Below are 15,417 nucleotides of genomic sequence, written 5' to 3' on the forward strand. Positions count from 1 at the left end.
GGGATGGTAGCATAATATATGGGGAAACTCTGAAAATTGCTATAGAGGACCACCATAATCACACCTGACAGTGGAAAGATTAGCACCTATGCTAACCCATTTGTTAGGGTCGTCCTCTGTTAATTCCCAGGGGTTTCAGTCATGGCTATGGTGGCCTGTCTCAGACATGACAGTGGGTTAGTGGGTTTGACCAATAGAAAAGTTAGTCCTCAGTCACAGTGAGACAGGTAAGGGCAAGGGCAGAGGTTCAGGCAGCTAGTGGTAGTGTCCACAGTGAGGGCACATGCGAGACTTACCCTCAGTGGATATAAGACCAGGGTCATCAACCTTGGATCTGGGTTGGGCAACTATGTGCTCCTTGGCTAACACTTTCCTTCTCTTCCTCACAGCTGCTCAGTCCCATATGACATTGTGGCCAGGTGAGTTGCTGGGGACCTTCCTCGGATATGTATTCTCTTTCTGCACCTCCATGTTCTCCTCCTCACTCTGGCCAAGCCCCTGCCCTGTGAAGATGCCCATTTGCCTATGCTCTCTGTCATCCGTCCCTGAGGTTCCAGCAGTTCTGTGCAAGTATGTGTGGCATTTCCAGGACTCCATGTGTTATTCAACCATTTGTGGTCTCCCCCAATACTTGGTTGCTATCCCAGATGGCCACCAATGTTCAGAGAGATGGCCTCCAAGGTGTGATGTCGATCCTATAATATCCGGGCTGGTGCACTTTTTGTGGGGTAGTGCACATTCATAACCACTGGGGTTCTGTTGATGGCACATCAGACTTTGGTCTTCTCACCTCCCCTCACTCCTTCAACACACTGAAATTCTGATGGTCACACCTGTATCACTGTGGGGCAGGCACAGTGCCCAGGGGCCAGTAGAAAAATACGTGATCATGACTTTCCAAATAAGAGGACATTCGATTGGCTCCTGCTTATAAACCCCCGTCACTGACACTTTCCATTCAAGCTCTAGAGTCTAGACAACCTCTCGGCACTGCCAGTGAGCACATGACTCAGGGATGGAAGGTCCAAGGGTTTTTAGTGGAGAAGGAGCAAGACAGGCTTAGATATTAGAGGAATCAAGGTGATCTCCACCAGAATGTTCAACCCCAAAACCTACCTGTTGGAGACCCAGGTGCATACACAAGTCAGAAGAGGCAGGATGCACAGGTGAAGTTTTCATTATCTCCACCATAAAATTGTTGAAGGTCCTGTCTCAGTGATGCCTAACTGTGCCCATTCTCTTTTTTGTCACTTGTAGACACTAGGCCAAGTACTTCCATGCCTTCAACACCAGCAAGAACCAGCCCAGGTATATACTCCTCTCACCATCTCTAGGGCTCTGCCTCTGCTCCTGATTCAAGACTGGGATGGAACATGATGGAAAGAGGTTCCACATGGGGCATTCATGTCCTGTCCCTATGGTGGGCCTCCACAAAATAGTTTAAAAGACTAGGTCCTATGTGTTACATAGTGGCATGGGGACCCATTTCTAGTGAGAACATTGGCAGAGGCTCAGCAGAGACCCCCTTCTATGGCTGAGTGTGCGTGCTCAAGGACTGGCTAGTCCATCCTTTTGAGACTGGGATGCAGGCTCAGGCCCCCGGCTACTGTCCCAGAAAGTCAGGGTGGAAGTGCCCATCCCTCTTCTATCAGGCAGATGTCCCATCACCTCCTGGGGCTTTGCCTAAGTTTACCTGAGACCACGGGGGAGCCAGCAGGTGCTGAGCATTTGCAGTGGCTCCTGGAGCTATAGAGCTATGCCCTGGGAGGCTCCATGTGGGGTCGGGATGGTAATCCTGCTCACATCCCTCGAGGCATTCGAGGAGGCTCCCATATACTGGAGTAGTCTTGATGTGGTAAGATAGTACGTCTCTTCTCTCTTCCTGTGATGGAGATGAATCTCCTCATGTGCCCAAAGCTGACTGTTTTCCCCAGGTGTTTAGGCCATGGGGGTGTCCCAAGAGTCTGGAACACGTGTCAGGCCTGGTGGCTCAACATAGTCACAGAGTAGGTCTTGTGTGGTCTCTAGGTTTTGGGACCAGAGGATCTTTGGACTTGAGGCTGGTGAACGGGAGTGACCGGTGTCAGGGCCGGTTGGAGGTTCTCTACCAAGGCTCCTGGGGGACTGTGTGTGATGACGATTGGGACACCAAGGATGCCAACGTGGTGTGCAGGCAGCTGGGCTGTGGCTGGGCCTCATCAGCTCCGGGAAGTGCCCGGTTTGGTCGGGGCTCGGGGTCCATTGTCCTGGACGATGTGCGTTGCTCGGGGAATGAGTCCTACCTGTGGAGCTGCCCACACAGAGGCTGGAACTCGAACAACTGTGACCATGGGGAGGATGCTGGCGTCATCTGCTCAGGTGGGCCTCAGTTATTGTTGGGTCCCCTTCTGGGTGACATTGTAGAGAACAAGCACACTTCCTAGTTCTGTACTAATTTTAAGCATTATGATACTGTGCCTGGCACTGGAGTTTGTGCTAGGGCAGATCGAACCAAAGATATTATGTCACCTGATGTACCTGAGAAAGTATTTTGGTTAGAATAGAAATGTCCCCAGCACCCTGCTGGTATTGCTGAAAGTAAGGTTGATGGTGGCTGTGCCCTGTGTTCATACACAAGATCAAGCTTTCTGTCAGCATCTCAGGGAGACTTTTCATGTGCAACCGGAGTGGGAATCCTGCACACCACCCAAGTGTCTGTCGTGGGGGCTCCCATTCATTGGAGTAGCCTTGACCTGGTGGGAAGGACATTTTCGCTCCTTTCTTGTGATAAAGATGAATCTCTGCACATGTCCAAATCTGACTGTTTTCTTGAGTAATTAGGCAAGGAGGGTGTCCCAGGGGTCTGGAACATGCCTTAGCCCTGGCAGCTCAACGTAGTCATTGAGGAGCTGTTCCTTTGCCATTTCTAGGGTTCGGGACTGCAGAAAATTGGGCCCTAAGGCTGGTGAACGGAGGTGAACGGTGTCAGGGCCGGGTGGAGGTCCTCTACCGAGGTTCCTGGGGGACCGTGTGTGATGACGACTGGGACATCAACGACGCCAATGTGGTGTGCAGACAGCTGGGCTGTGGCTTGGCCTTGTCAGCTTCGGGAAGTGCCCGGTTTGGTCAGGGCTCGGGGCCCATTGTCCTGGACAACATGCGCTGCTCAGGGAATGAGTCCTACCTGTGGAGCTGCCCACACCAAGGCTGGAACTTGAACAACTGTCACCATGGGGAGGATGCCGGCGTCATTTGCTCAGGTGCGCCTAAGACATTGGTAGGTCTTCTGGGTGACACTGCAGAGACCGAGTACACTTCCCAGTCCTGGGCTACTTACCAACTATCATAATGCTGTGCTTGGCACTAGAGATTGGGCTAGGGAAGCTCAAAGATCAGATATTATGTCACCTGCTGCAGCTGAGGCAGCATCTTGGTTAGAATAGTAATGTCCCCAGCATCCTACTAGTACTTCGGGTAATTGAATTGGTGGAGGCTGTGTGCATATGATTATACCTCAAATCAAGCTTCCCAAGGGCAGAGAAGGGAGCCTTGGGTCTAGGAGACAGTCCCACTCACCACCCTGGGGGCAGTCATGGGTGCTCACCTCCATTATAGTAGCATTGACCTAGTGAGATAGGACATCTCTACTATATCCCTCTGATGATGATGATCACTGCATGTATCCAGAGACGACCGGTTCCCTCAGTTGTTAGGCCAGGAGGGTGTCCCAGGAGTCTGGCATGTGCCTTAGGTCTGGAAGCTCAGCACAGTCATGAAGCAAGTGTCCTTCTACCATGTCTAGGGTTTGAGACTGAATCAAATTTGGCTCTGATGCTGGTGAATGGAGCTGACCGCTGTCAGGGCCGGTTGGAGGTTCTCTACAAAGGCTCCTGGGGGACCGTGTGTGATGACGATTGGGACATCAATGATGCCAACGTGGTGTGCAGACAGCTGGGCTGTGGCCTGGCCACATCAGCTCCTGGAAGTGCCCGGTTCGCTCAGGGCTCAGGGCCCATTGTCCTGGACAATGTGGGTTGTTTAGGGAATGAGTCCTACCTGTGGAGCTGCCCACACCAAGGCTGGATCTCACACAACTGTAACCACGGGGAGGACGCTGGCGTTATCTGCTCAGGTGGGCCTCAGATTTTGTTGAACCCCATTCTGGGTGACATTGCAGAGACCAAGCACACTTTCCAGTCCTGGGCTAATTCCCAAGCATCATGATACTGTGCCTATCACTGGAGTTTGTGCTAGGGCAGCTTGAACCCAAGATACTATGTCACCTGACAGAGCTGAGAAAGTATCTTAGTTAGAATACATATGTCCCCAGAATCTGCTAGGATTGCTGGAAATCAGATTGGTGGTGGTTCATACACTGGATCAGGCTTCCTGGCAGAGCAGGTAGCATTATTGTGTTGTATCAGAGTGTCATCCCACTCAACACAATTGGGGGGCAGTCATGAGTATTTCCCTTTATTGAAACAGCCTTGACTTTGTAGGAAAGACATATCTGCTTTCTTCTGGTGATGAAGATGGATCTCTACATGTGACCACAGCTCACTTTTTGCCCTGGGTGATTAGGTCATTAGGGTATCCCAAAAGGGACTGGACCATGTTTCAGCCTGGAGGCAGAACATAGTTATAAAGGTGGTGTTCTTATACCATCCATAGGATTCGGGACAGAAGGCACTTTGGACCTGAGGCTGGTGAATGGAGGTGACCGGTGTCAGGGCCGGGTAGAGATTCTCTACAAAGGCTTCTGGGGGACCGTGTGTGATGATGATTGGGACATCAAGGATGCCAACATGGTGTGTAAGCAACTGGGTTGTGGCTTAGCTAAGTCGGCTCCACAAAGTGCCCGATTTGGTCAGGGCTCAGGGCCAATTCTCCTGGACAATGTGGGCTGTTTGGGGCATGAGTCCCACCTATGGAGCTGCCCTCACCGAGGCTGGAACACACACAACTGTAACCATGGGGAGGACGCTAGTGTCATCTGCTCAGGTGAGTCCCATGCATCAGTGAAACTCTTCTGGGTGAAATGACAGAAACCAAACATACTTAACACTCCTCTGTTAATTCCCAAGCAAAACTCTGTGGCTGGCAATGGAGTTTGCACGAGGGTATTGGACATATTATGTTACTTGCTATAGCTGAAAAAGCACCTTGGTTAGAGTATGTATATCCCCAGTATCCTGGTGATACCACCTGAAATTGAGTTGGCAATGCCTGCATGTCCATGATTATAGACAGGATCAAACTTCTTGAGACCACACAAGGGACACTTTCCTTGTGCAGCCAGGGTGGTAGTCCAAATCATGTCCCCGACACCCTCAGGAGGCTGTACCTCATTGTAGCTTCCTTGTCTTCTGGAGATGAGACATCTGTGCTCCTTTGTTCTGATTAACATGACCCTGAGAATATATACAATGCTGACAGTTAGCCCAAGGTAGTTAATGTCAGGGGGGTTCCCAGAAGTCTGGCACTGACTTCAGGCCTGACAAATCATCATAAGCACACAGGAGGTGTTCTTCTGCCATAAATAGGTTTGGGGACTCACTGGAATTTGGACCTGAGGCTGGTGAATGGAGGTGACCGGTGTCAGGGCCGGGTGGAAGTTCTCTACCAAGGTGCCTGGGGGACTGTGTGTGATGATGACTGGGACATCAATGATGCCAACGTGGTCTGCAGGCAGCTGGGCTGTGGCTGGGCAACATCGGCCATAGGAAGTGCCTGGTTCGGTCAAGGCTCAGGGCCCATTCTTCTGGATGACTTGCGCTGCACACAGCATGCACCCTTTCTTTGGACCTGTGCACACCAAGGCTGGAACTCGCACAACTGTCATCACAAGGAAGATGCAGGGGTCATCTGCTCAGGTGGGCCTCACAAAAAATGAGTCTCCCTTTCATGAGGTGATATGGCCCAGAACTGACAAAATTCCCACTCCAGAGCCCCTGTGTCAGCCTCAGAGTGTTGACCCTAGGACTGGTGCTTATTTCAGGTCAGCAGGCACCCAAGGGGTTATGTCACCTGCTCTGTTGAAGTAAGGTGCTCCGTTTGTGCAGGACCCCAGCATTCTCTAGGTATTGCTCACAGGTTGTGGGAGGAGACTGTGGTACCATGTTCTTGCTCAGGGTCCAGCTTCCTAGTACAGAGCAGGGAACCTTTTCATTCTGCCTTGGTAATATGAGCTCACCTCACACTCCTTGTCCCCCTGGAGTGATGGTCTAGGCAGAGTCCTTTGTGGGTGTTGGGGTGGGTAGGATGCCCCATGCTGCGGTGATCAATGAGCTTCTTGTGGCCTCGGAATCTGACACTGAAGATCAGACCCAGGAGTAGAGTGCTCCTCTGTGCACTACGGGATGGGTGGGAGGGGGTGGGGTGAGGTGTGAGGTGGCGGGTGGCCAATGAATAGAATGTTGGTGAGCCAGGTAGAGCCTTGGGGACAGGGCATGCTCTATGGGGAAACTCTGGAACTTCTATAAAGGACCACCGTCAACACACCTCAAGGTGGAAAATTGGGCATCTTCATCAACCCATTGGTCACATTCATCCTCAGCTCATTCCTGGGGTGTCAGACAAGGCTCTGGTGGCCTAGGTCAGGGATGACACTGGCTTTGACCAACAGAAAAGTTAGTCCTCGAGCACAGTGTGGACAGTGATGGAAAGGGCACAGGTTGGCGCAGCACACAATAGTATCCACAATGAGAGCACGGGCGAGGTGTCAGCTCAGTGGGTATAAGATGAGGGTCATCAACCTTGAGTCAGGGTAAGGCAACTGTGTGCCCCTCAGCTAACATTTTCCTCCTGTCTCTCACAGCCGCTCAGTCCCATACGACATCACGGCCAGGTGAGCTGCCAGTGACCTTTTTTGGATATTTTCTCTTTCTGCACCTCCATGTTCTTCCCCTTACTCTGAGTGACCCCTGCACTGTGAACATGCCTATTTGCCTATACTCTCTGTCGTTCATCCCTGAGATTCTAACAGTGCTGTGCAAGTATTCCAACAGTGGTATTTCCAGGATTCCATGTATTATTCATCCATTTGTGGTCTCCCCTAATACTTGGCTGATGCCCCTAAAGATGGCCGCCAATGTTCAGAGAGATGGCATCCAATGTGTGATGTCGATCCTATCATATCCAGGCTGGTGCACTTTTTGTGGGGTAGTGCACATTCATAACCACCGGGATCCTGTAGATGGCACACCAGACTTTGGTCTTCTCACCTCCCCTCACACCTTCAACACACTGTGATTCAGGTGGTCATACCTGCTTCACTGAAGGGCAGGCACAGTGCCTGTGGGGGTGGGGGATGAGTAATATGTGACAATGGTTTGCCAAACAGGCGACATTTGATTGGCTCCTGCTTATAAAGGCATGTTGCTGACTCTTTCCATCCAAGCTCTAGAGTCTTGTCAGCCTCTCGGCACTGCCAATGAGCACATGCCTCGGGAATGGGAGAGGGCAAAGCTGTTTTAGTTTAGAAGAGAACCCAGCAGGCTGAGAGATTTAAAGGAAACGACGGGGTCTCCTACAGGGCCTTGGACCCCACAGACCTAGCAGAAGAGTGGGCTTGTGCACATTAAGGTAGCAAGCTGCAGGATGCACACTGGCAATTGTCCTGATGCCCCCACCAAAGTCTTGAAGGGTCAGTATTGGTGACCCCTAAGCGTGGCCTTTCCCTTTGTTGTCACTTGTAGACACACGGCCAAGCACTTCCATGCCTTCAACACCATCAAGCACAGACTCAGGTGTGTATTCCTCTCCCTCTCCCCCAGGGCTGTGCCTCTGACCCCCGAATTAAGGCTGGGATGGAACGTGAGGGGAAGCGGTTCCACGTGGGCCATTCATGCCCTTGTCCCTGTAGTGGGGCCCTTAAAGAAATACTGTGTGCACACAGGTCCTGCATATGACAGCATTGTGTGTCGTCTCATCTCCAGCGAGGTGCTAGGCAGAGGCTCAGCACAGACCCCCTTCCATGGCTGAGTGTGAGTGCTGGTGGCCTGGCTGCTTCATCCCACTGAGAGCCTGCTGGTGGCTCTGGCCTCTGGCTACTGTCCCAAGGGGAAGGGGTGAATGTGTCCATCCAGTCACTCAGGCTGTCTTCCCCTGACTTCCTGTGTTTGTAACTGAGACCACCCTGTATACCTGGGGCATTATGGAGTGTGTATCCGTGGTGAGGCCCTTGGATCTATGGAGATCTTCCTTCAGAGAGATAATATTCATGCTTGTGGGTCCACTTTTCGAGAGGCCCACCCTGTCACCTCCTTATTGGTCATAATGTGTCATTCTGTTACCCCTTAACCTGGTGGGGTAGGGTATCTCTGCTCCTTTCTTGTAATGAAAATGAACCTCTTCAGGTGTCCAAAACTGAGTGTTTTTTTCAGGTGTTTATATCATGTGGTTGTCCCGAGAGTCTAGAATATGCATCAGGCCTGATGGCTCAACTTATTCACAGAACACATGTTTCTCTGTCATCCCTAGGGCATAGGACAAATTGGACTTTGGATCTGAGGCTGGTTAATGGGAGCGACCGTTGTCAGGGCCGGGTGGAGGTTCTCTACGAAGGCTCCTGGGGGACTGTGTGTGATGACTACTGGGACATCAGTGATGCCAGCGTGGTGTGCCGGCAGCTGGGCTGTGGTTGGGCCATTTCAGCTCCAGGAAGTGCCCAGTTTGGTCAGGGCTCAGGGCCCATTCTCCTGGACGATGTGCTCTGTTCAGGGCAGGAGTCCTTCCTATGGAGCTGCTTGCACCGAAGTTGGAACTCACACAGTTGTAACCACGGGGAGGATGCTGGTGTCATCTGCTCAGATGGCCTGGCAAATGGTGGGTCTTTCTTTTTTGGCGTGATGTTGCTTAGAAACAATGAGATTTTCACTGCTCCTCCCTGACTGAGTTTCACAAAGTCCTCCTGGTACTGGTGCTTATTCCAGGGCAGCGGGCACCAAAGGGGCTATGCCACCTACTGTTTTTATCTTTGGAGCTCACTTTGTACAAGACCCTGGTGTTCTCTAGGTTTTGTCTGCAAATTTTTGGAGGGGACTGTGGCACTATGTTCTTGCTCAGGATCAAGCTTCCTGAGGGCAGAGTAGTTTCCATTGTTTTTCATGTCATTGATGCAAGCTCACCTCTTACCTTTAGTCTTCCTGGGGGATGCTCTTAGGCAGTGCCATTTGACACTTGAGGTGGTGGGTAGGAAGCTCCAGTCAATAATGAGTGCAGTGCTTGGGCTCACAGACAATATGATGCTGAGGAATGGACCCAGAGGTGTGCAAAGGGCAGGGAATTCCTCTGTGAAATTCTGAACGAGGGGCAGGGGCAGTGTGAGGTCCGACATGATGGTGGCAAGTGAATGGAATGCTGGTGAGCCAGGCAGCGCCTTGAGGACAGTTGAACAATGCATGGGGAATCTCTAGAAATTGCTGCAGAGCACCTTGTCATCACACCTCGAGAAGGAAAAATTGGCATATACTCCAACCCATTTATTTGGGTCATGCTCTGCTAATTCCCAGGGTGTCAGCCCAGGCTACGGTGGCCTATCTCAGGCAAGACACCGTCTTTGGCAAAGAGAAAAGTTAGTCCTCGGGCACAGTGAAGCAGATGATGGGAAGGACAGTTGTTTGGGCAGCCAGCAGTAGTTTCCACAGCCAGGCATCAGCGCGGAGGGTATAAGACAAGGCTCATCAACCTTGGGTCAGGGTCAGACAACTGTGTGCCCCTTGGCTAACATTTTCCTTCTCTTCCTCACAGCCACTCACTCCCATACGACATCACGTCCAGGTGAGTTGCCAGCAACCTTCCTCAGATATGTCTTTTCTTTCTGCACCTCCACACCTCTCCTCCTCACTCTGGCTAAGCCCCTGCCTGCCCTGTGAACGTGCCCATGTGCATGGGCTCTCTGCCACTCGTCCCTGAGATCCCTACAGTGGTGTGGCAGTATATGTGGCATTGCCAGGACTCCATGTATTATTCATCCCTTTGATTCTCTCCCAATACTTCATTGCTATCCCTAAAGATGGCCACCAAGGTCCCCCGGGAAGACCTCCAGTGACATGACACGGACACTGTCATATCCAGGCTGGTGCACTTTTTGTAGGACAATGCACATTCATAACCACTGGGGCCCTGTTGATGGCACATCAGACTTTGGTCCTCCCTCCTCCCCTCACACCTTCAACACACTGAGATTCTGATGGTCACACCTGTATCGCTATGTCACAGACACAGTGCCCAGGGGATGGTGGAGCAACACGTGCTAACAGTTTTCCAAATACACTGACATTTGATTGGCCCCTGCTTTCACACCCATGTCCCTGACTTTTTCTATGCAAGTTTTACTCTTGTCACTGCCAGTGAGCACATGACTTGGAGACGGTAGAGGGCAAAGCTGTTTCAGTTTAGAATAGTACTCAGCAGGCTGAGGCATTTAAAGGAAACAACAGGATCTCCTACAGGGCCTTGGACCCTACAGACCTTACTGAAAAGTAGACTTGTGCAGATTAAGGTAACAAGCAGCAGGAGGCACAGGGGCAATTGTCAACAGGTCAGTATGGACGATCTCTAACTGTGGCCTTTCCCCTTGTTGTCACTTATAGACACGTGGCTGAGCACTTCCCTGTCAACAGCAGCAAGCACAGACTCAGGTATACATTCCTTTCATCCCCTGCCCCCAGGGCTTTGCCTCTGCTCCTGACTCAAGGCTGGGATGGAAGGTGAAGGAAAAGGTTCCAAGTGAGCCATTGATATCCCTTTCCCTGTGGGGCAGGCACAGTGCCTGTGGGGGTGGGGGGTGGAGTAATATGTGACAATGGTTTGCCAAACAGGCGACATTTGATTGGCTCCTGCTTATAAAGGCATGTTGCTGACTCTTTCCATCCAAGCTCTAGAGTCTTGTCAGCCTCTCGGCACTGCCAATGAGCACATGCCTCAGGGATGGGAGAGGGCAAAGCTGTTTTAGTTTAGAAGAGATCCCAGCAGGCTGAGAGATTTAAAGGAAACGACGGGGTCTCCTACAGGGCCTTGGACCCCACAGACCTAGCAGAAGAGTGGGCTTGTGCACATTAAGGTAGCAAGCTGCAGGATGCACACAGGCAATTGTCCTGATGCCCCCACCAAAGTCTTGAAGGGTCAATATTGGTGACCCCTAAGTGTGGCCTTTCCCTTTGTTGTCACTTGTAGGCACACGGCCAAGCACTTCCATGCCTTCAACACCATCAAGCACAGACTCAGGTGTGTATTCCTCTCCCTCTCCCCCAGGGCTGTGCCTCTGACCCCCGAATTAAGGCTGGGATGGAACGTGAGGGGAAGCGGTTCCACGTGGGCCATTCATGCCCTTGTCCCTGTAGTGGGGCCCTTAAAGAAATACTGTGTGCACACAGGTCCTGCATATGACAGCATTGTGTGTCATCTCATCTCCAGCGAGGTGCTAGGCAGAGGCTCAGCACAGACCCCCTTCCATGGCTGAGTGTGAGTGCTGGTGGCCTGGCTGCTTCATCCCACTGAGAGCCTGCTGGTGGCTCTGGCCTCTGGCTACTGTCCCAAGGGGAAGGGGTGAATGTGTCCATCCAGTCACTCAGGCTGTCTTCCCCTGACTTCCTGTGTTTGTAACTGAGACCACCCTGTATACTTGGGGCATTATGGAGTGTGTATCCGTGGTGAGGCCCTTGGATCTATGGAGATCTTCCTTCAGAGAGATAATATTCACGCTTGTGGGTCCACTTTTCGAGAGGCCCACCCTGTCACCTCCTTGTTGGTCATAATGTGTCATTCTGTTACCCCTTAACCTGGTGGGGTAGGGTATCTCTGCTCCTTTCTTGTAATGAAAATGAACCTCTTCAGGTGTCCAAAACTGAGTGTTTTTTTCAGGTGTTTATATCATGTGGTTGTCCCGAGAGTCTAGAATATGCATCAGGCCTGATGGCTCAACTTATTCACAGAACACATGTTTCTCTGTCATCCCTAGGGCATAGGACAAATTGGACTTTGGATCTGAGGCTGGTTAATGGGAGCGACCGTTGTCAAGGCCGGGTGGAGGTTCTCTACGAAGGCTCCTGGGGGACTGTGTGTGATGACTACTGGGACATCAGTGATGCCAGCGTGGTGTGCCGGCAGCTGGGCTGTGGTTGGGCCATTTCAGCTCCAGGAAGTGCCCAGTTTGGTCAGGGCTCAGGGCCCATTCTCCTGGACGATGTGCTCTGTTCAGGGCAGGAGTCCTTCCTATGGAGCTGCTTGCACCGAAGTTGGAACTCACACAGTTGTAACCACGGGGAGGATGCTGGTGTCATCTGCTCAGATGGCCTGGCAAATGGTGGGTCTTTCTTTTTTGGCGTGATGTTGCTTAGAAACAATGAGATTTTCACTGCTCATCCCTGACTGAGTTTCACAAAGTCCCCCTGGTACTGGTGCTTATTCCAGGGCAGCGGGCACCAAAGGGGCTATGCCACCTACTGTTTTTATCTTTGGAGCTCACTTTGTACAAGACCCTGGTGTTCTCTAGGTTTTGTCTGCAAATTTTTGGAGGGGACTATGGCACTATGTTCTTGCTCAGGATCAAGCTTCCTGAGGGCAGAGTAGTTTCCATTGTTTTTCATGTCATTGATGCAAGCTCACCTCTTACCTTTAGTCTTCCTGGGGGGATGCTCTTAGGCAGTGCCATTTGACACTTGAGGTGGTGGGTAGGAAGCTCCAGTCAATAATGAGTGCAGTGCTTGGGCTCACAGACAATATGATGCTGAGGAATGGACCCAGAGGTGTGCAAAGGGCAGGGAATTCCTCTGTGAAATTCTGAACGAGGGGCAGGGGCAGTGTGAGGTCCGACATGATGGTGGCAAGTGAATGGAATGCTGGTGAGCCAGGCAGCGCCTTGAGGACAGTTGAACAATGCATGGGGAATCTCTAGAAATTGCTGCAGAGCACCTTGTCATCACACCTCGAGAAGGAAAAATTGGCATATACTCCAACCCATTTATTTGGGTCATGCTCTGCTAATTCCCAGGGTGTCAGCCCAGGCTACGGTGGCCTATCTCAGGCAAGACACCGTCTTTGGCAAAGAGAAAAGTTAGTCCTCGGGCACAGTGAAGCAGATGATGGGAAGGACAGTTGTTTGGGCAGCCAGCAGTAGTTTCCACAGCCAGGGCATGTGCCAGGCATCAGCGCAGAGGGTATAAGACAAGGCTCATCAACCTTGGGTCAGGGTCAGACAACTGTGTGCCCCTTGGCTAACATTTTCCTTCTCTTCCTCACAGCCACTCACTCCCATACGACATCACGTCCAGGTGAGTTGCCAGCAACCTTCCTCAGATATGTCTTTTCTTTCTGCACCTCCACACCTCTCCTCCTCACTCTGGCTAAGCCCCTGCCTGCCCTGTGAACGTGCCCATGTGCATGGGCTCTCTGCCACTCGTCCCTGAGATCCCTACAGTGGTGTGGCAGTATATGTGGCATTGCCAGGACTCCATGTATTATTCATCCCTTTGATTCTCTCCCAATACTTCATTGCTATCCCTAAAGATGGCCACCAAGGTTCCCCGGGAAGACCTCCAGTGACATGACACGGACACTGTCATATCCAGGCTGGTGCACTTTTTGTAGGACAACGCACATTCATAACCACTGGGGCCCTGTTGATGACACATCAGACTTTGGTCCTCCCTCCTCCCCTCACACCTTCAACACACTGAGATTCTGATGGTCACACCTGTATCGCTATGTCAAAGACACAGTGCCCAGGGGATGGTGGAGCAACACGTGCTAACAGTTTTCCAAATACACTGACATTTGATTGGCCCCTGCTTTCACACCCATGTCCCTGACTTTTTCTATGCAAGTTTTACTCTTGTCACTGCCAGTGAGCACATGACTTAGAGACGGTAGAGGGCTAAGCTGTTTCAGTTTAGAATAGTACTCAGCAGGCTGAGGCATTTAAAGGAAACAACAGGATCTCCCACAGGGCCTTGGACCCTACAGACCTTACTGAAAAGTAGACTTGTGCAGATTAAGGTAACAAGCAGAGGAGGCACAGGGGCAATTGTCAACAGGTCAGTATGGACGATCTCTAACTGTGGCCTTTCCCCTTGTTGTCACTTATAGACACATGGCTGAGCACTTCCATGTCAACAGCAGCAAGCACAGACTCAGGTATACATTCCTTTCATCCCCTGCCCCCAGGGCTTTGCCTCTGCTCCTGACTCAAGGCTGGGATGGAAGGTGAAGGAAAAGGTTCCAAGTGAGCCATTGATATCCCTTTCCCTGTGGGGCAGGCACAGTGCCTGTGGGGGTGGGGGATGAGTAATATGTGACAATGGTTTGCCAAACAGGCGACATTTGATTGGCTCCTGCTTATAAAGGCACGTTGCTGACTCTTTCCATTCAAGCTCTAGAGTCTTGTCAGCCTCTCGGCACTGCCAGTGAGCACATGCCTCAGGGATGGGAGAGGGCAAAGCTGTTTCAGTTTAGAAGAGAACCCAGCAGGCTGAGAGATTTAAAGGAAACGATGGGATCTCCTACAGGGCCTTGGACCCCACAGACCTAGCAGAAGAGTGGGCTTGTGCACATTAAGGTAGCAAGCTGCAGGATGCACACAGGCAATTGTCCTGATGCCCCTACCAAAGTCTTGAAGGGTCAGTATTGGTGACCCCTAAGTATGGCCTTTCCCTTTGTTGTCACTTGTAGGCACACGGCCAAGCACTTCCATGCCTTCAACACCATCAAGCACAGACTCAGGTGTGTATTCCTCTCCCTCTCCCCCAGGGCTGTGCCTCTGCCCCCCGATTCAAGGCTGGGGTTGAACATGAGGGGAATTTGTTCCACATGGGCCATTGATATATCTATCCCTATGGTGGGACTTGCAAAGAAATAGTCTGTGCATATAGGTCCTACATGTGACATAGTCGCATGGCATCTTATTTCTAGTGGGATTCTGGGCAGAAGCACAGTACATACCTTCTTTAACAGCTGAGTGTGAGTATGGAGGACTAGCTAGTCCCCTAGAGACTAGGTCCCATGCTTGGCCTCTGACTGCTGTCCTGAAAAGATGGGGTGATTTTGTCTGTGCCTCTCATGTTAGATAGACATACCATCCTCTCCTCTTGCTGTGCTTGAGGTCACCCTGGACATGAGAGGAGTCAGTGGTTGCCAACAAAGGGGAACAGCCCCTGGATCTATGGAGCTCTGTCTAGGGAGGCCCAGTATGAGGCCTGGCTCACCGGTATGAGGCAGTCTGGCTCACCTCCCTGGGGGCATCATTGGTGCTCACTACGTACATTGGAGCAACCTTGATGTGGTGAGGTAGGACATCTCTGCCTCTGTCCTGTAACAAAGATGAACCTGTTCACATGTCAAAAGCTGACTGTTATCCCGTGAAGTTAGGCTGTGAGTGTGTCTCAAATGTCCGAAACCTGCCTCAAGCCTGGTGGCTCAGTATAGTCACTGAGGACATGT

General features: G+C 51.4%; 1 protein-coding gene across 1 annotated transcript in view; it reads left to right on the forward strand.

Moving 5' to 3' along the window:
* LOC119059500 (deleted in malignant brain tumors 1 protein) overlaps positions 1-15,417 on the forward strand; it is a 44,527-nt gene that overhangs the window by 16,872 nt on the left and 12,238 nt on the right. The window contains exons 15-31 of the mRNA XM_053668667.1: positions 390-419; positions 1,258-1,308; positions 2,029-2,358; positions 2,910-3,239; positions 3,782-4,111; positions 4,651-4,980; positions 5,523-5,852; positions 6,797-6,826; positions 7,677-7,727; positions 8,461-8,805; positions 9,730-9,759; positions 10,575-10,622; positions 11,158-11,208; positions 11,942-12,286; positions 13,224-13,253; positions 14,068-14,115; positions 14,650-14,700. Of these exons, the coding sequence (XP_053524642.1) occupies positions 390-419; positions 1,258-1,308; positions 2,029-2,358; positions 2,910-3,239; positions 3,782-4,111; positions 4,651-4,980; positions 5,523-5,852; positions 6,797-6,826; positions 7,677-7,727; positions 8,461-8,805; positions 9,730-9,759; positions 10,575-10,622; positions 11,158-11,208; positions 11,942-12,286; positions 13,224-13,253; positions 14,068-14,115; positions 14,650-14,700 (2,760 nt within the window). The remainder of the gene's footprint in view (positions 1-389; positions 420-1,257; positions 1,309-2,028; positions 2,359-2,909; positions 3,240-3,781; positions 4,112-4,650; positions 4,981-5,522; positions 5,853-6,796; positions 6,827-7,676; positions 7,728-8,460; positions 8,806-9,729; positions 9,760-10,574; positions 10,623-11,157; positions 11,209-11,941; positions 12,287-13,223; positions 13,254-14,067; positions 14,116-14,649; positions 14,701-15,417) is intronic.

Source organism: Artibeus jamaicensis, unplaced genomic scaffold (assembly GCF_021234435.1).
Source record: "Artibeus jamaicensis isolate MK-2021 breed Jamaican fruit bat unplaced genomic scaffold, CSHL_Jam_final contig_490, whole genome shotgun sequence".
Taxonomy (NCBI): domain Eukaryota; kingdom Metazoa; phylum Chordata; class Mammalia; order Chiroptera; family Phyllostomidae; genus Artibeus; species Artibeus jamaicensis.